Consider the following 20376-nt stretch of genomic DNA (forward strand, 5'->3'; position numbering starts at 1 on the left):
CCTTTAGACGAACAATGTATGGTTTCTGGGTTGGTACCCTCAACGGTACTACTGTTGTACCCTCAACAGTGGACAATTATTTCAATTCTTGCAGTTTGTACTTTATAAAAACAGGTTTGTTAAATTAGGTGCGTTTCTCTCCAGCCGTGGTCCTCAAAGCCCACTATTCTGCAGGTAATAGATTATTTCCTGCTGCAACACACCTGATTCAAATTAAATGGATTTCTAACAACCTCTGCACAAGTCTGTTACTGAGCCATTAATGTGAGTCAGGTGTACTGATGCAGGGAAACATTGAAAATCTGCAGGACAGTGGGCCTTGAGGACCGGAGTTGGGGATCCCTGAATTATGGTACAAGACAACCCCCATAGGTACAATACTGGTATATCTGCAGTACCACTGAGGGTGTCACACCAGTATCCAATCCTTTGTACTTCTAAAGGTATAATTAGATACACTGTTGTATTCAGTGTTGTTAATATTTGCCACTGTCTTTGCTGTGCTGCACCCTTGTACCCTGGTGTTTTACCTGTTTACAGCTGCGTGGCAACTTTAGAGACTTAAAAATAAATATTTACTCCATTTATAAATTTTATTTTGCTGTTTTAGATTACCCATTCTGTCAAGTAAATGGAAAAGTAATGCTTAAGAAAATAAAAAGTAAAACACATTTTTAGTGCTAGTGTGATTATTCTATTGTTAGTTTAGAAAACAAATGAACAGTCATTACATTATTGTCATGTTTGTGTCAAATGTATGTACTTAACATGAGATATATTAATATTCTAAGTCACTGATCTATTATGCAATTATTTAAAAAAAGTTTATCATTTTTAAACAAAACACTCGCTCTGAAGCAAACAAATAAAAGGGCAACTTCTCCAACCAGAGAGATTTCTTCCTTGTTCTGCCCTCTAGTGTTCAGCCAGTGCAGGCAACATTAAATAGCTGAAGATAGTTTAAAAGATAAACTACAGAACTTTTACCATTTTTCAGGGATTCGCCCCCTATCGACAGCTCGGCATCCATCTTGTATCTTACTTATACCATGAGATCTCCAGCCAGTAAAAAGCAGTCTGTGGGAGGATTGAAACTTGTTTGGATTAAAATCTATTAAGTCACCTGGTAATTGTCATGTCTGGTTGTTTGTTATAGTGCTACTGTTGTATTATGGGTAATCAGAGCAGACGACTGAAGGTGAGACGGTGCAGAATAATCAGTAAAATTTTTATGTATGCTGTACTTTCTACATCAAATTTATCAGGCTCTTTGTGGGTATTTCATCTTCAGCAAGTTAAATGCTGCTCAGTCAAGGTGAGGTAAGATGACATGGACATGACTGGATATTCCACTTAATTACATTTGAAATCTCCTGGTTCCTTTTAGTTTTGTAATAGGCAAGGCAAGTTTATTTGTATAGCACAATTCAACGACAGCGTGATTCAAAGTGCTTACAGAAAATAAGAAGCATAATTTAACATTAAAAACAAAAGAGAAAGGAAAAAAGAAAATAGGATCAAAACAATATTAAAATATCAAGTTAAAAATTCAAGCTTAAACGAAACAGATGATTGAGTGTTTCAGCTGATCTGAGGCTTTCTGGGAGTTTGTTCCAGACATGTAGAGCATAGAAGCTGAATGCAGCTTCTCCATGTCTGGTTCTGACTCTGGAACTGATAAGAAACTGGATCCAGATGACCTGAAGGTTCTGGCAGGTTCAAACTGGGTCAAGAGGTTACTGATGTATTTTGGTCCTAAACCATTCAGAGCTTTATAGACCAGCAGCCAAACTTTAAGGTCTATCCTCTGATGGAAAGGCAGCCAGTGAAAAGACCTCAGGGCTGGACCGATGTGGTCCACTTTCTTGGTCTTAGTGAGAACTCGAGCAGCTGAGCTCTGAATAAGCTGCAGGTGTCTAATTGATTTTTTAGGCAGACCTATAAAAACACTGTTACAACAATCAAGCCCACTAAAGATGGACTAGTTTTTTCAGGTCCTGCTGAGACATCATAATAGACACAAGAGGCTCTGTTCCCTCTGTCCTTCAATGCTGTGTCCAACCATGCTGTATGTGGCTGAATCTGTACATGTCCTGTCATGGTCTTGTGCTGTTGTTTGTCTTTCCCAGATGCCTCTGAAGGCATCGTTCCTCAGCTCCTGCCCTGCTCCTCCTGACTCCTACAGCAGTCTTACTACTTCTCACTGCCATATTGTCAGAGCTCTCTTCTCTGCATATCCAGCCCTGTTCTGTTTCTTCCTCCCTGGATTTATTTACCAACCTGCTCCAACAACTTCTCCAATCTCTGCCTGTAATCGCTGTCTCCCTAATCTTGTGGTTTTTGCTTTTTTTGTTTGTTTTTTATCTTGGATTGTTGGACTTATCTATCAGACTAAGCTTGTTTTTCCTGGTTGGTTAGATGGGAAGGATACTAATGCCCTATCTGAGTTAAGAGTAGGCTATTTGAGCTCTGTTAACACTCCCGTCTGCATTCCAGATTACCACCTGTTCACCTGGTGCCTGCAGCTCTCTTGAGATGATTCCTGCAAGCATCACATCATTTCTGCTGACACCAGCTGCCAGAGCCAGACATTTATTTCGAACCTGCCTGAGTTTTAATACAATCTTAATAATCCGATCCTGAGGTTTCTAATCTTTTTTGTGTGCTGAGACGTTACAGTCCCTCCACATTTCTGAAGTCAGCATGAATGATGCTGTGACTTTGAAAGCCACAAATGCTCAAACCATCAGCCTGTCTTCATGTGTTTTACAGATTAGTATGAACAGGTGTCATCTGTCCAAATAAGGCCTTTCCAGGCCTGGTTTTGTGTTTACAAAATTTATAAAATAATCTTGTTACTGAATGTTACAAAGTCTTTTGTTTCTGATAAATTGGGATTGTTTGACATTTTCCTGAAATGTTTTTCACTTTTCTGGAAGTTGTAAGGAAATTTTTCTAAACTACATAAAAGTTCAGCAATAGTTTGCCACTCCCGTCTTCATTACACAACCTTTTCTGCTCATAAAACAGCTTAGTCAACTGTTACATTAAATTTAGTCCCTTGACAAAGACGGTTCTACATATTTAAGAGCTGTAATCACTAAACTCTTCCTTTGATTCTGATGTGAATACAGTTAAAGTGGAGAATTTAACCTATAAGTTCAGATTCATAAAAACTTCTATACGTCTGGGTAAAAATCTAAAATTGTGTCAAATCTATCTAGGCCTCATTGTGTACATATACATAGTTACCCATAAAGTTGGAGTAAAACATTTTTTACCTCTTCTCATGAAATGATTGTGACAGTATGATTTATTCTTGATAAATTATATATCTTCTCAATTGCATCTGATTAGTTAAAGATGATAACTGATGTGTATAAACAGAAATAAAGAGAGCAATTATTCTAAAAACAATATCCTTCTAACATTATGGGTGATATGCTAACACTTTAGTAAACTGAGTAAAGCAAGAAAAAAAGAAATCACAGACTTGAATTATTAAATGAATTATCTTTCATCTCACAATCACTGTTTCATTCACATTTAACTTTTCCCCCAACAAAAATCCTCCTCCACAGTAATCTAACAACAGAAATGCAGATTAATGTCACCAGCAAAGCAACTGTCAGCAAAGCTGCAATGACGTCAACAGAGTTGTAAACAAACCAGGACATTTTGTGGGACTGAGTCCGCAGATGGCGGGCACCTTTATGCCTTATGACATACTCTATCCAAAATACTGCCAGATCCAGAGGTTTCACTGGCTGATCTCTGTGCAGCTTCGAGAGAGTCTGCATGTTTACCCTGTAGGTGGAATTATAAAGAACTGCCATCAATGCCTCTTTGAAGACATGTCTATCTAGCATGGAGATATCCACAGTCACAGCTGCTCCCTTTGCTCGGATTCTGGAAAGATTTTCAGGCTGATCGTAGAACAGAGGAATTCCAACAACAGGAACTCCGTAGTAAATTGCCTCCTGAACTCCATTAGTTCCTCCATGGGTCACGAAAGCTTTAGCTTTGGGATGTCCTAGAAGGTCTTTTTGTGGCAGCCATTTGACAAGTAATGTGTTGTTGCCCAGGTTGGTTGGCCTTTGTCCCACATACCTCCAAATAACCTTTTGAGGCAGTTGAGCAAAGGCTGCAGCAATTTCCTCGCAGATATCCTGAGGAAGCTTTCCAACTAATGTTCCTAGAGTCATTATTATGACTCCATGATCTCCAGAAGTCTGAACAAACTCCTCCAAATCAGCAGGGAGTGGATTTGGGGGCTTGCATTGAAAGCCACCCATATAGACAATATTTGGCATTGTTGGACGTGGAAACTCAAAGATAAAATCATTTCTCATCAGCCATATATCAGCATCCAGAAAAAATGTTGAGTAATCCACATCAGGGCCAAAGTAATGTTTAACTATTGGCTTGTAAGCAGGTTCAGTGATGCAAGAGAGAGTGTACATCCCAGCAATATAACTCAAAACGTTCTTTACCCTTTGAGGGAAGGTCATTTTATCTGTCAGCTCTGTTGCAGTGAATGGAATGTATGCCAAAGGTGAAGGAGCAATAAGGAAGTGAGCTTCACCCTGAATGGTCCATCTGACATTGAAAACCAGAGGAACTTGCAGCCAACGTGCCAGCAGCGCACCTCCACCAATGCCAGGGTCAGTCAAGACCATGTCATATTTAGCAGCGCGTAAAGACTGCATCAGGTGCTCATCTTCAAACATGTGAATGATTGTTTCACTCATTTTCTTATGAAACTCTGAGAACTGGTCTAAAATCAGCTTCTCCATCTGAATATGAGTCAAGAAGCGGGACCAAAAAGTTGTAGGTTTTCTCTGCAGCCGAATCTCCAGCTGTCGAGACAAAAAGATTCCAAAGTTTTCCTCAAAACCACCTCGACAGGACAGAGTTACGGAGGTGTAGAGAGGAGATTTTTCACTGATGTACCAGCTATCAGACTCTCGAATAACAGTGATCTCGTGACCTCTGGCATGCAGAGCCTCTACAAGCACTTTCATGTTTATCCAGTGACTTCCATCCAGTGGGAACACCAGAATCTTGCCCCCTGATGTACTGGATAGTTGCATGAACATAAGAGTCAAGATGAGCAAAGATGAATGAGCCATGCTGACCATCAGGTACCTTAAAAACACACAAAAACAAAATCAGCAAAGAGTTCTGCATAACTAGTTTGCAGGTTTCCTCTTGGTGTACAGTCATATTAAAACTATAGATTATAAAAGATATGTATTAAATTTTTACTTCTCTGCAGTTCAGGCAAAATGATATGCTGTTTACTGCTCTCCTGCGCTTTCTGACAGCAGCAGTAGTTACACATTTACAGGCTAAAATGATGAAAACAGATATCAGCAAGTGGTTTCTTTCGTTAAGTTTCACAAGTCTAGTTGTCAGCAGTTTCTTTGAAGGTTAATTTCTCTTCTAAAAACTGATCTAATCAAATTGTGAACACAGGATTTAAAGTTTTTTTTCACTACAACAATTTAAATTATTATATGATATAATTAAATGAAATCGGAATTCTTCAAAGCATAAACTGGCCAATTAAGGTTACTGGTTAAGGTCAATCAGCTTCACATTTACACAAGACCTGCACATGAAGCCATAACTTTAAGACCGACGGCTGTTGTTACCTTACTCATGCTCATAAAAACTTTTCACTTTATATTTTTCAATATTCTTACCCAAATCCAAGAAAGACAGCCCCACTTCTTGTACCGCAGCTGAAGTGTCACTATAATTTAATGAAGTTTTGTGGTGCTGAATGCACCATGTAGTCCGGTCTTTGGTGTCGTGACTATGCGGGACGTTACCTGTCATCTATCTACCAGATCAGGATCCAGTTGTAAAATGTGTGCAGTGGTCAATAAACTGTCGCAGTAAAGTCCATGTTTGGGTTAACAAATAACAGGTTCATTTGTTGCCATCTAGTGTCATCAGTGCAGAACTTTGAAAGACTCAAAGCGGTGAAACTGAACAGGGCAGGGAATTAACTGCACAACACTATACTGAGGGCAAAACCAGCCCAGAACTGGAACTGTTATTTATTAATCAGGATCTATATGTTTCAAACATATGTTTGTGTGACAGGAGTAGATGAACACAGTATTCTATAAACAGCACAGCCTGACTATAAATTAAATAAAACAGGATTTCATCATTTAGAGTTTTAAAAGATTATGTTGACTATCCAGTTTTTCTACAAATAAAGTTTTTATTATATTTATATATATTAAAACAAACAAATACTCCTGGAATAACACCACAACTTTTACTGTACTGTATGTTAAAATAGAATGCAAAGATTAGTAAATCATTTCAACACTTTATTTAATAGGAGATAATGCAAAAATAACACATTGCTTGTTCAAACAGAAACATTTAAACATAATGCATGCTCATTTTGAATTTAATGCCAGCAACAAAAGTTGAATCACATCCAAATGATTCATAATTAATGTAATCAGCGCCACCATAAATTAACTTTCTAAAACCCTAACAGACAAAGACGACACATCAGATGAATTAACAAGCCAAACTAGTGAGACAGGACCTATCACCCAGAATGGTTCTACCAGTGTCTACTCCCACATGCAATCCAGGAATATTCCCACCTTGTTCCCACAATAGATTTACAACCAATTTGAAGCAATATAGTCTTGTTGGGCTGTGATAATTGAAGTATAAACTTATTATGTGTGACTTCTCCTCTAGCTTCCCTCATTAAAACATTCAACCATTTTCTGTTACTAAATTTTCCTATCATATCTATTTACTATAGCAATCAGTGTGTGGGGCATTCCTGTGGCATATTCAGATAGTAAGATTTGATCCCACCTATAATTATTACACGTGAGACATGAATTTACCACCATTATGCTGTTCTACTGCCTGTATGCAATTTAAATGTCAGTGTTTTCAATATACAGATATTCTTGCAATAATAGAGCAGATATTAAGCTTATTTACAATTGATGAAAGAGATTAAAACTCTTCATAGAAAAAACATAGAATGAAGATGCAAGTTTTCTTAATCTTTACATTTTTTTTATTTGTACAGAGCTTATTCTACTTTTCTTTAGATTTAATGCAACTGCAATTAGAGCCTAGGAAAATAGTCTAAGATATTTAGTTCAATCTTAATATTATCTGATCTTTCTTTAAAAAAAAATAAAGAAGAAAGACGAAGTTGCATGTTTATTCAAGTTTACATTATAATGTTGGTCCCAGATGGGGTTTATCATGATGGAATAATTTCTAATCAATCCATTATGAATATATATTTAACAATTCAGTGATGTCCAAAAATAAAGTAAAGTAAGATCAAACTAAGTGAAGCTGTGTTCTGACATGTCTGTCTGTGAAGCCCTACTGAGTGCAGAGCATACAGTAGGTTTATATAAAGCGGAGTCTCCAGCCCTTTGTTGTTGTTCTCACGCTAACATGCGAGATCCGAAGACCCGACTCGACTGCGCGGTCGCATTCCGCCCTGACTTCCCCTCTGCCAGCGGCCTGGTGGTTTGAGATGAACAGAAGATGTCGGTTTCGGGGCTGAAAGCCGAACTGAAGTTTCTGGAGTCAATTTTTGACCCAAACCACGAACGATTCAGAATAATAGACTGGAAACCCGATGAACTGAGTTGCCAGTTCAACGTAACAGGCGAGAAGCTGCTGATCATTCACTGCAACATCACGGTGAGTCCACCAGGCCAGCCCTGCGCACAAGCTAATGCAGCTCTGACTACCCACTGAAACCAAACCAGTCAACGGAAGGTACCGTGTTTACAGATGGAACTACGCATAAAGTGTTCGCTTTTGTTTCTCATCAGCATTGAGTTAAAAAAGAATGGATAAATCATATTGGTTAAAGAAACCAACGTACACCTAATGTTAAATTCACAAAAAGAAGTATACAATGAAACATCGATTAGTAACGACGCTGCGGTAGCTTCTGCTAGCCTCTTAACTGAAAGTAACGCTAGCTTGTTCTGTTAGCCAAATAACTGCGTTACTACTTACAGCATAAGAACTACTAACTTCTTTATTATTGAAATACATCCAATTAAATCGATACATATTTTGTTGTAAGATTTTAGGCCTTTGGTCCCACCAGAGTTCTTTTAAAACAATATTTCAGTTATTTTATTTGTCCAGTCAGACGTAGCGCTAAAGTCACACTGGTGACTGGTAACGCTGAATGTAGGCGATTTAAAGGAATGCTGAGAACTGTTTTGTTCCTTTTCAATAAATAGACTGATCCCCGTGGCACACATATAAAACAATGATGCAAATTCACCATCAGCATGACAACAAAACGTTCAGAAATAGCTGAACGTACTCTTACACTCTCTGCAATACTTGACGTTGTTTATGTGGTTACACATAATTTAGTCAAGTGCAAGGCCTATTAGTTTTCATCACTCGTTATAAATTATGAAGGATTTTAAATCACCTTGAAACTTGATCTAAACACACCTGAATCTTTACTATGTAGATGAAAGACCTGAAGCCCATTATTGTCTGTGCACTTGTTTTTGTACGGTTCAGGTGGCACAGATGTACAACCTCTGACATCCTGACCACATCCTCCCCTGTTTGCAGAAACACACACACGTAGTTCCACTTTGCTCGTTTTTGGGGGCATAAACATACTTGATTAAAATCCCATTTAGACTCCATACATTTATCTACCTGTCAGATATAAGGTGGATGATTGGTTTGCACTGGACCTGGTTTAAAGCACTGTCAGATTATGCAGCAATTTTTGGCATAATAGACAACCTGTATTATTATTTTAATTCATCATTTGGCTTGAAGTTACATGTTCTCAGTTGTTGCAACTGGACAGGGACACCCGAGTACAGGCTCTAGGGTCTAATGATAAGGTTCTGGCTAGAACACGTCCAGTGGTTTTTGGTATGCTTTTGTCTGATAACCAGATGCTGGTTTTGAATGTGTTGTCTCATTCTGTCTAACGCAACTACAGTTTGAAGCCCAGAGTTTCGCCTCTGTCTTTTCTGTTTGGAGGCAGCACAAAAGCAAATTTTCACAAATGCATGTGACAATGCAAATGTCAGCAACATTCACTCTGGACCTCTTGTGGAGTTATCTGGCCAGCTGCCTAGTAAGAAGTGCTAAAAAAATCCTCTGCAGCATTTTTGCAGCAAGCGTGTGTGCTGATAACTTTTGCTGCTTCATTCTCTTTTCTACTGACCTGTATGTTAATTGAACTATATTGTAGATGTGTTTAAATATTTGGTATGTGGTGTTGATATCAACATCAAGAACAGTTTTCAAGAAAGCTCTCTCTTTTATGCCAGTGAAGCTGGGATTTCCACTGTATACTTTTTGCATCATGTCCTGCATCCTCCGCTCTCGACCGAGGCACCACTTTGTTGTATTTCCAGTTATGAGAATGCATCTCCTGCTGTGAGGTGCTTGTTGGAGAATAAACAGCAGCTGCGGAGGAAGTCCGGGCCAAATTCTCTGCTCTCTTTCCAGTTCTCATGTGTGAAAACTATCTGTATCTGTAGATGATCAAACCTGCAAAATATTACGGCTGTCGATTTTCATACTGTGAAACCTACTACATTTGTTACATTACTACTTAGGAGGAAGAAGTCAAACTGCATGTGTGAGGTAAAAAGACAACAGTTTATTCTTTAAACTGAAGCTTAAAAAATCCAAGTGACTGGGAGTTTTGGTAGTGAGTTGTATGGACTTTCTTTTGAGTCTGCAGATGTCCTGTTTAAACTGATCAGTTCAAAGTCTATTATTCAATTGTTGGTCTTTAAATCGAGAATCTTCTCCCATCAACAAGCTGCTCTAAGTTTTGATGTTTTAGATTGTGTTCACATAATAAACAGATATTATGTAGCATTGCTTTACATTACTGACTTAGCCTGTCAGATGCCTTTAACTGCATTTAGCTTTAATATAGAATATAACCTAACTTAAATTTGTATTATGATCCAACTGAAGCATCAGAGCAGCACCAAGTCAGTTGTCACTGGTGCCTCTGCAGCTGGTGTTGGGCCTCATTCACCAAACATTCTCACAAACAAATGTGTTCCTAAAACCTACTTACAAACATTTTACGAAAAGTGTGGCATTCACCAAAATCATCGTATCTACGAACACTCAGGAGTTCTCTTATGAACATCTGAAAGTCGACACATTCGAACAAAATCGGTATTTGTCTTGTTTTTCTGTTCATAAATATACAAAACTACAGTAATGTTTTTGTCAGATGTTTAATTAACTTCTGTTGTTAGTCTTCCGCACACCATCGGTGCAACCCCCCCCCCCCCCCCCAAAAAAATGCACACACCAGCTCCGTTGCCTCAGCCACAAGAATATCACTCCATAAATGTCCAAGTCACCTGTGACTTCCAGATCCACCTGCTGAGTGTGGTCTTTAATAGTTAAAATGTACTACCACAGTGTCTTTTAATTATAATAATTACTTTTATTAAGAAATTATGTTTTTTTTTCCTGCTTAATAACAACTATCAGACTCTCCTAGAGGATTCATCAGATGGACTTACTCTGTAGGTGAACCACATCTTAAAATGATGCCACAGCAGGTGGAAATTTGCTTTACAAACCATATGAGGTACAGTAGGCTATGTAATGTACATTTATTCTACAGAGTACCGTTTTACCTTTGAGCCACGGCATCAAGAGGATGTGCATCTTGGCGCGCTCATGGGACCAGGCTGCAGGCTGCTGTCCAAGTTCAGGATTAATTAATGACCCATTCGTTTACAAAGCTGTTTTTATATTATTTGTAGCTCACCATGTGATTTATTTATGATCTAGTAAACACTTTTAAAGTGAGGAAAATCAGGCTTCATTGCACATCTTTATTATAATCTTTTGTCTTCATTCATCATTTTGTCATTCTGTTTTATTTTTCTTAGTGCAAACAGACAGAAGTGAGACAGACTAAGTCATGACCTTTTATGGGCATTTTTTTGGATGTGTACCTATCCAAAGTAGGGTCGGCTGGTCCATCCTTTCAACTTAGGAGGGATTGATATTCACCAATCTCAAGAAAGTGGGAACAATACCACTGTCTACGAACATGATCTGACGGAGCGTTTTCATAAAAAAAATTCTCAAGTACAACTTAAGAACTGATTTAAGAAGATACGTAAGAAGATATTGGTGAATGAGGCCCTTTGTTTTCTTCAGCGGGCTGAGACATTTGGTTTGAATTGGACATTTGGTTTATAACCCCGAAATGAACTTTAATTATTTTATGTGCATGATATTTTTATCACCGGTCAGCAGTTTTGTTTCTTGGAAGCAGGGGTACGCAGTCCGCCAACCATAAAGTTACAAAACTCTATCTGTAAACAACAAAGGCATTAACACAGATGCAGCTAAATAAACGGGTTATTGTTGTCTCTGTTACAGGAATCTTATCCCTCCACACCACCAATATGGTTTGTTGATTCTGATGATCCTAGTCTGGCTGAAGTGTTGGAACGCTTGGAGGATGTGAGAAAAGGCAGCACGTTGGTGAGTTGGCTCAGAAGGATCCATCTTCCTAGAGCACAAAATGACAACATATCTACCCATTGCTGCCCTCCACTCCATAAGCTACTTAATGCATGTTGATATGTGGGTGCTCCTGGGACTTTAAGCAAGGAACTGGGTGCTCCATGATCACTATAGAACACGGAAGGTGCAGCGATGCTTTCAAGAAGAGAGCTCATATGACGGGATTTCCTCCCAGCAACAAAGTTGAGAAATTACAGAAGGGCTGAAGAGGTGTTTGTAATTTCAACAGAACAGATGTTCAGCCTTCATCGCAAAATTTAAAAAGTCATGCTAAGTAGTGTGTTCAGATCAAACACCTTAAAACACAACGCCGTTTTCTCAGCAGCTGTTTTTTTTTTTTTTTTTTTTTTTATCCTTTAACAAGGCATAAACCAACATTCCCTTTAATGCAGTAAGTTTCTGCAGATCATGAAAGGTGTGGCCAGCTGAGTCGGTTTGAGTTTATCATAAATTGTTTGTGTTTAATTTGGGATAGTCGAGTTTAGTAATATACCAAACGTTCATGTTTACCTTGTTATGGATACGGGTTGTAGCATTGTTAAATTCTCTGCTGTTGCAGTGGGGACAGAATAAGTACTTCATATTTATCTGTTTTATGTCATTTTTAAATGTCATGTTTATAATAGAGCTGTTTCTGAAATTTAGCTAAATACTATTAGGTAGCTAAGCTAGGTCCCAATAAATGTAAGTAGCAATTTAAATTGATGGGTAATAATATGTATTATTTTTTCTTCCTCTCTTTCCATCCACTCAGAAAGTCTGACTCAAATCACTGGGTCATTAACAGGCTTGTGCAGAGGTGTGTTGTAATAGGAGACATCTAAAACCTGCAGGACAGTAGCTCACGAGGACCGAAGTTGGAGACCCCTGGTCTAGCATGACTTCTGACTCGTACTGTGGTTTAGTGGTTCCGGATTTGCTGCTGTTTTGTAGTTTGTTGGCTGAACACACATTTTCATTTTCAGTTGAAAATATTAATTTAACTGTGGGAAGCCAAAATCATGACTAAAATGAAGATTTTATCAATTGTGCAGCCCTAATGTGCATCATTATGAAATAAACGCTAAGTAAAAACCATAGTGACATATTCAGTAGGGCTGCAACTAATGACTATTCCAATGGTCGATTAGTCACTCACTATTAAAACAACTAGTCGACCAATGGGGTTATGTATCTCATGATTATTATAAATGGCTCTTATTTCACTTTCAGCTTTGAAATCTTGCATGAGGTTGTTATGCAAGTCCGCTGTGCCTCTTTTTTAAGTGTCGACGGCTAAATTAGTTGTCGACTATTTTTATTGTCAACAACGTCGACTAATCGTTGCAGCCCTAATATTCAGTTTTGACTTCAGAACTCGGGCAGCGCAGCTTGCTTACTGAAGGGTCTCCCCACCCAGTCCATTGCCTCTGGTTATTCAAGGGCTTCACTATCCACCAGGTGACCTCACTCCCAGCAGCCCACTTCAAGGGTCCCAGCAGCCCACTTCAAGGGAATAACAGTGTTGAAGTTTGAGGTGTGGATTTATTCAAAGTAACCCTTACAACTTCACCTCACACCTGGTGTACTGATGAGCTCCCGTTTGCAACAGCGCCACTATAAGATATTTAATTAACACCTCTGTCAAACTAAGAAAAAACTGAATATATTCAACGTGAACACTAAGCGTTATATTGGATTGCATTACTGTGGCTGTGCAGCTTAGAAGGTGGACATGAAGTGTTTTTTGTGCTTTAACAGTGGAAGGTTAAAAGAATTGTTTAGTATTTATCTTCCTGTTTAATTATTTTTTGATGGTTCTTCTAGCTTCTTCAGCAGTTGAAACGCCTCATTTGCGATCTGTGTCGGCTTTACAACCTGCCACAACATCCAGATGTAGAAATGCTAGACCAGCCTCTACCTGCTGGACCAATTACCCAAGAGCGCAAGGTAAGCACACGAAGTGAAAGCTTAGATTTGTTGACTTCAAAAACGTAATGTTTGTTAATTTGCATTGATTCCCCCCTCTACAGCATGGGCCAACAGATGAGGTAACATCTGAAGAGGAAGAGGAAGAAGAAATGGGAGAGGTACCTACATTTGTTCATTTGTTCCTGGAATAGACTAATATAATTTTTTTCCTTCTTGTTCTGAAATGTAATTAACACTCTGTGGCAGCAGGACATTGACCTGGACCAAGACCTGGACCATTATGACATGAAAGAGGAGCCAGCGGCGGGTAAAAAGTCAGAAGATGATGGAATAGAGAAAGAAAATCTGGCCATCTTGGAGAAAATCCGAAAAAACCAGAGACAAGATCACTTGAATGTAAGTGTTTGTTCTGTTCTTGTTTTTCTTAATAAAACCACATGACTGTAATCTAGAAAGTGAGAGATTGTTTCTTTCTTTCTTTCACTCTGCACAAAACTTAGCAGCGTACTTGCAAGGATAACATTAGAAATCTGCATAAATATCCAGCTGATGTACCGCTCATGTTTGTTTTGGTGTCTTGGCATCTGTGTGACGCACCTTCACTGTTTACATTTCAGGGTGCAGTCTCTGGTTCAGTGCAAGCCTCAGATCGCCTAATGAAGGAACTCAGGGAGATCTACAGGTCACAGAGTTACAAGACAGGTACATACACAGATAATTTCTCTCATTTTTATTGTTTTCTTATGTCCTCACCAGGTTGTATTCCAGCTTTGACTTTATCACTCATTTTTCAGGTATTTATTCAGTCGAACTAGTCAACGACAGCCTTTATGAATGGCACGTCAAGTTAAGGACGTAAGTTCAGTTTAGTGGTTTCTAAAAGTTTCTAACTTTGAAAATATTAGCTGTGTTGGATTTGACCTGCTGATCTTCTTTTCAGGGTAGACCCAGATAGTCCGTTACATAGTGACTTGCAGGTTTTAAAAGAAAAGGAAGGAGTGGACTACATTCTGCTCAATTTCTCTTATAAAGTAAGTTACGTGGAAACATTCCTGTTTTTTTTTTTGGTTTTTTTTCAAGGAGAGAAGGTGGGTAGAGTTTTTTAATATGACAAATTTTTGTTCTTTGTGTTTCTCCGTATGACAGGATAATTTTCCTTTTGACCCACCTTTTGTACGTGTTGTCTCACCTGTGCTCTCTGGAGGGTGAGTGTGTACTTGCTTCTTCCTGCCCATCTCACATGTGAAATACTTTAACATGTCATATTTATAGTTCACAAGTACTGTAGTGCACAAAGTCAAAAGAATCTTTTTAGATTTTGTTTGGATAAAATTTGATTGCATTATTTTTGTAGCTGTTTCAGACGTGGTCACACTGAACTGTGTTTGCTTACAAAGCCACGATCAACTCCTTCAGTGAATCGCTGTGTGTCTTCTAGACACTGTGTAAACATGACTATGTCATGTGTTACATTTGCTTGTGGGTAAAATAATTATCCTGAGCTTTAGAAAAATAAAACATTTTGCATAAATAATTGATATTAGTCTGTCAGATGTAGTTGAACTATATTTACTTTTATGAAAACCTTGACAGCAGTGTGACACAGTTCCCTTTTAAGCCTGATACACACATAACAATTTTTTTAATCTTGTGAGATTTTTTTATCTGGTTGAGACCTCACATGTGAAGATTAAAAAAAAAAAAAAAAATCAGTTTTGATCGTATTGTGTGTGGTGTGCTCCGAAAATGTAATCGCAGAACAACACACACATAGCGATGCTGTCCCACAACTCACCTACAATCTAGTTCTCCGAACTGGACAAACGTGGAAACGTAGAAGAAAAACCATGGCAACAAACGAAGAAGAAGAAGCATAGCAGCAACCGGAAAACACAACACACAGCATGGAAGAGGACGAGGGAATGATGGTGGTCTTGGAACTATTGTTAACAGACAAATACAGAATGGACTTTATTTACTTCCTTGTTCCCAGCTCGCTCTCTGATTGGCTACATTCAGTGCAATCACAATCCACACAGTCACAATGCCTGAGTCGTCGGTGTTCCTCAGAAATCTGCACTGACTACAACCCGTTTCCGAGCGGATTATCGGGACAAATCGGCTCGTAACACACCACAGTCCAAATGATGATTGGACAGGGAAATATCACGATGATTGGGCGTTTGCCGTCCGAGGTCGGGAAGAGACAAAATCGAGACAAAAACAGCCCAAAAATCATTATGTGTACCAGGCTTTACATTTTAAATAATACAAGTTATTGAAATGGTTCAGAATCTAAAAGACCTTATTGATGCCTTGCCTTCTCAACTGTTTTAATTCTCTCTTAGCAAAAATCTAAAATGTTCTCTCTCACACGGCAAACAAAAATACAAGTTATATCTAAATTAAACAGCATTCACTTGACTTTTTACTATGTAATGGTAACTTGTGCGGGATATTTCTCATTTTTTCTTTTATTTGTTTTAGTTATGTTCTCGGAGGAGGAGCCTTGTGCATGGAACTTCTCACAAAACAGGTATGTGCAGAAGTTTTGCACATCTTTTGGCTGTTTTCTTCCTTTCACACAGCTGGAAAATTAGAGTTATGTTGTGTTTATTTCTTTAGGGCTGGAGCAGTGCCTATTCCATAGAATCTGTCATTATGCAGATAAATGCAACTCTGGTTAAAGGCAAAGCCAGGGTGCAGTTTGGAGCCAATAAGGTAATATAATATCATTTGATTGTTGAGCAAAACATCTGACCTTTAAGACCACATTTACTGACCTCAGCCTCCCGTTTCATGTCATGTGTATATATATAGTCAAAAAGTGGATTTTTACATGTTTTGCTTTTGCTTTAGGTCGATGTTCTGTCACACACAAAGTACATGCAGTCACTGACCAGTAGTTGTACACTGCCTGTGCAACACAAATGTTCTTTAATTGAGAAAACTTAGCTGCATATGTTGCTGAAGTTACTCTTGTAATAATCACAATGTGCCGTTCACCTGACCCACAATTTCACAGATCAGAGCTGCATCCAGCTGTGGCGATGCCCCACCCATTCACAAATGAACCAAACAAGCTGCCTTCATCCCATGCCAGTGTGTCCTTTCAAGAAGTCATTACTGCACTTCAGAATCAAAGGAGGCCTGACGTTAACTCAGCCAAGTAGAAGTTGTAGTGTGTCGTATAACATACGCATCTCATAAATCTCCCAAATTAGCCACAAGTAGCAACTGCATTACCCACAATGACCACGAGATGTAAACCATTTTAGACTTATCGCCGTGCAGGATTTGGTGCTGATTGTTTATGCTTTTAAATCTTATGCTAGTCGCATGTATCAAACACCATCACAACTTCACACTCATCCCATGATGCTGGCTTAATGCGTGAAAACTCAGCGGAGGTGGTCCTGTTCCTCTGTTACTGCACCGGAGCCCAGCAGTCTCAAGAGACAGGCTTTGGTTTATAAAGTTCTCTTCCTTGTTTTGAGTAGCTGTTATGTTTGCTAGACTGTCTCCCTGTTTCTGCTCACAGAGAGCACCCTGATCTGTCTGCTGCCCCTCAGAAATACTTTTAACTGGAACAAGATTTTTTTTTGTTGTTGTTGTTTATTTGTGCTAACATCAACAAGAAACATCTGTTGATTAATCAATTAATGTGTTTATTTTCTTTCTTTTAGAACCAGTACAATCTTGCCAGAGCACAACAGTCGTATAAATCCCTGGTGCAGATTCATGAAAAAAATGGTATGTTTCTGTTTCAAGAGTAATTGTGTTGGTAGAGTCACTTGTGTTTGCAAGCATAAGGAAAGAAGTCTCTCTGTTCTTCCAGGCTGGTACACACCACCTAAAGAGGACGGATAAGGAGTTGCCACCACTATGCACTGGGAACATGTCTATGGGTCATCTTGTTTTCTTTGGAATATTTTCCCTCTCTGACTTACTGGGAATATATCTATTTCTCACCGAAACCATCTCTTTGGCTCATCTGACAAGTATTTTTCGCCCTGCTCCAGGAGAGACTCAACTCTGGCCTCACTTCTCCCCTCAGTGTTTTAGTGAGGAAGAGGATGTGAGGGTGTTACTTGTCCTGTTTTTCTAAATATGCTCATTTGTCTTTTGGAAGAAGAAGAAAAAAAAAAAACTAAGACTTTTCTCCCTTTTTAAATGTGGAGAAACGCTTTTTCTTTAGCTGCTTTGACAAAGTGGGCCCCACAGTCAGTCACCCCTCTTTAAATGGGAATTTTAAAAGATTGATAATGAAGCTCTTGAAGTGGCACCTCATTGCACCAGTTTTAGATTGACTGTGATTTTGGTTTCTTTTTTTTTCTTTTTTCACTTTGTTTTCTTTTGGAAATTAACAGGTACATAAATGCAAATATTATTTTAGACATTGTTTGGCAATTATTTGTTATTTGAGCATCCTAGACAATAAAGGAGAGAGTTTCTTATGTTGGAAGCTTATCTTAAAATTAAGATTATCTACTACTCAGTATTGTTAGGTCTTACCTCTTTTTTTTAAAAGTGTAAAATAAATAAAAACATTTGGCCACATAGAATCAAAATGCAATCTGAATGAAGAGTAATTGACCAACCAGTAAAAAAATATCTCAGAAGAGGATAATTGTGACGTTTGGAAGTTCTAACAGGCCTAATGTTAAAGCTGAAGGGCTCTTTTTGCCTTATTTCTTTTCAATGGCCCTGTAAGTGCTATTGGTCTTTCTGTTGATTGTAGCTGTAGAGGTTGATGCTGAAAATGAAGCCCTTTGTGTGCAAAGTTAACAGCATGTTGTACATGAGCCTCATCTCAACCACTGTTTTATTTATATATATATATATATATATATATATATATATATATATATATATATATATATATATATATATATATATATATGAAAAAAATAAGAGTTGGATTTGCTTTCAGTCATTCTGTTGAGCAGAAGTGTTGGGATGGGCTTAATAGAGGAAATAAAGAGGTTACCAGATTTTGGATCTTATTATTCTGCCCATATTTATAGCAAACATAATATTTTTACATGTTGAGGTGTGGCTAATAAGTGGGGCTAATTATGTAATTAAATTTTAAGGAAAGGAAAAGGGTTGAGAAGACCAGTGGGCAGCTGTGCACCCCTGCCTCCTGGGCAGTAAGTTCTTGGTGTGGTAGTTGTCTCAAAAGTATAAACATTTTCTTCTTTTCTTCCTCACAAATCACATGATGCTATGTGAGGAAGGTGGTCAAGCACAGCAAAAAAAATTCTTGGGACAAAAATGGCTCCGCTGACGCTCGGCTTCCTCCCACATGGAGCAGGTTCTGCACACTTATCCAAAACAAACTGAGAAAACAGTAGTTTTTAATCTAAAGCAGTGATGACGGGCAGATGGGATGTTTCCTGCTTTCCTGATCATGTATGCCCAAAATGTGGGCTGCACCAAGGTTCAAAGACCTCTTTATGGAGCAGGTTCAGGAATCACAATTAATATAATGAAAAAGGGGTATGAGAGAACTGTACGCTGATGAGGAATTAAACCATTTTTCTACACCTACCTCTTCTTTCTCATCCTTTATCACAACTTCTAGAGCCTATGTGCAATACTTCTATTGAATTTGATTTCATTAACCTTAAATTACAGCTTTAGTCTCGTTATTTAATAGCCACACCTCCTTTCTCAATTTTAGACCCAATCCATCTAAAAACGTTGCTGTCACTTGCAGTGGGGCTGATCCTTGCTTCTACTATATCTGCAGCAAGATGTCCGTTATCCAGGGCTCCCATTGCCGGTTCAGATGTTTTCAATGTTACTCTTAGAAAGCGATCGTTTGTATTGTGATAAAACCTGAATTTCAGTACCTAAACAGTATATTTTAACCTTAATGCAATATACTGTGGTACATTATAAGTACTGCTATCCCACATACTACAGGAAATTCACTTTATCTTATCAATCTGAAGGCTCTTTTGCAGTTTATGTGTCAACACTGCAAAAGTGTGTCTGAAAGGCAACTCAGGTAACAATACTTACAACTGGATAATACATGCTGAGTTATTGTTGATTAATTAGCGCTCTGCACCACTGATGTTTTCCCTTCTCACCTGCTCATCTGATGACAAACAGAACAAGAAACAGGCTTTATAATATGGGCTTCATGTTTTTGCAATTCAAAAAATTCATATTGGAAAGATTTACATGAATAGTGTGGGGTATCAGTCAAGTGAAGACCGTCAGTATCCTTTGATATTTACTGTTTTTTGATTTATTTATCCCCATTATAATGTTGGAGTTTAAAGGAAAAAGAAAATCCAGATTTAAGTGTTTGCCCAACTGGTAACAATGTGCCTGCAGAGGTGGTTAAATAAAAACATGCAAGCTGAATATTTTCAAATCAGGAAAGAAAAATATTTTTCAGCACACTGATCTTACATCCTGTTACATGTCTGAGGGGAGGATACTAAGAAGTGTCCTCACCTGACTGGTGTATGTTATTGACAGAAAAGCTACACCAGAAACTTGGAATTTGAACAATAAAATCTGCTACATAGTCTTTATCCATCCCAGAGAATACCTCCAAGAAATGCCCAAACTCTGGTGAAGGGAGATACGTAAAGCTGATTCAGGTTCGACAGTCATCCAGTGTTGATTGGACTTGTATGCTTCTCAAACTGGATTGTGTTAAAATGACTCATTTATCTCAGTTGTCAATTTATTTCTGGATCAGACAGGTGATCGAGTCTGACTCGCTTTGGTTTCCCTTCTTTTTTTTTTTTTTCATTTGAAGAAATTTTGACCATGTACAGTAATTTGTAAACTTGCATCAAGTTTATGAATAAAGAATTTTAAGATTAGTTATGTTTTGATGTTTTCTCT

The 20376-nt window shown here is 38.3% G+C and overlaps 2 protein-coding genes across 4 annotated transcripts; one reads left to right on the forward strand and one right to left on the reverse strand.

Moving 5' to 3' along the window:
* Nucleotides 1-3295: 3295 nt before the first annotated feature.
* LOC121647377 (UDP-glucuronosyltransferase 2C1-like) lies at nucleotides 3296-5864 on the reverse strand. 2 transcript variants are annotated; one of them, XM_041996733.1, is made up of 3 exons: nucleotides 5709-5864; nucleotides 5269-5351; nucleotides 3296-5148 (listed from the first exon to the last, which is right to left on the reverse strand). In XM_041996733.1, exon 3 carries the CDS (start codon nucleotides 5139-5141, stop codon nucleotides 3537-3539), a length of 1605 nt encoding a protein of 534 aa, XP_041852667.1. In that variant the 5' UTR covers nucleotides 5142-5148; nucleotides 5269-5351; nucleotides 5709-5864; the 3' UTR covers nucleotides 3296-3536. The 2 variants fall into 2 exon arrangements, with proteins under 2 accessions (XP_041852667.1, XP_041852666.1); XM_041996732.1 differs by lacking the exon at nucleotides 5269-5351.
* A 1597-nt stretch (nucleotides 5865-7461) lies between these two features.
* On the forward strand, nucleotides 7462-20354 carry LOC121647407 (ubiquitin-conjugating enzyme E2 Q2-like). Of its 2 annotated transcripts, none has more exons than XM_041996786.1 (13): nucleotides 7462-7719; nucleotides 11446-11550; nucleotides 13399-13521; nucleotides 13605-13661; nucleotides 13750-13899; nucleotides 14121-14205; nucleotides 14298-14358; nucleotides 14444-14534; nucleotides 14650-14708; nucleotides 15991-16039; nucleotides 16129-16224; nucleotides 17190-17256; nucleotides 17342-20354. In XM_041996786.1, exons 1-13 carry the CDS (start codon nucleotides 7561-7563, stop codon nucleotides 17371-17373), a joined length of 1134 nt encoding a protein of 377 aa, XP_041852720.1. In that variant the 5' UTR covers nucleotides 7462-7560; the 3' UTR covers nucleotides 17374-20354. The 2 variants fall into 2 exon arrangements, with proteins under 2 accessions (XP_041852720.1, XP_041852721.1); XM_041996787.1 differs by having other exon boundaries at nucleotides 13753-13899.
* Nucleotides 20355-20376: the final 22 nt, after the last annotated feature.

Source organism: Melanotaenia boesemani, chromosome 10 (assembly GCF_017639745.1).
Source record: "Melanotaenia boesemani isolate fMelBoe1 chromosome 10, fMelBoe1.pri, whole genome shotgun sequence".
Taxonomy (NCBI): domain Eukaryota; kingdom Metazoa; phylum Chordata; class Actinopteri; order Atheriniformes; family Melanotaeniidae; genus Melanotaenia; species Melanotaenia boesemani.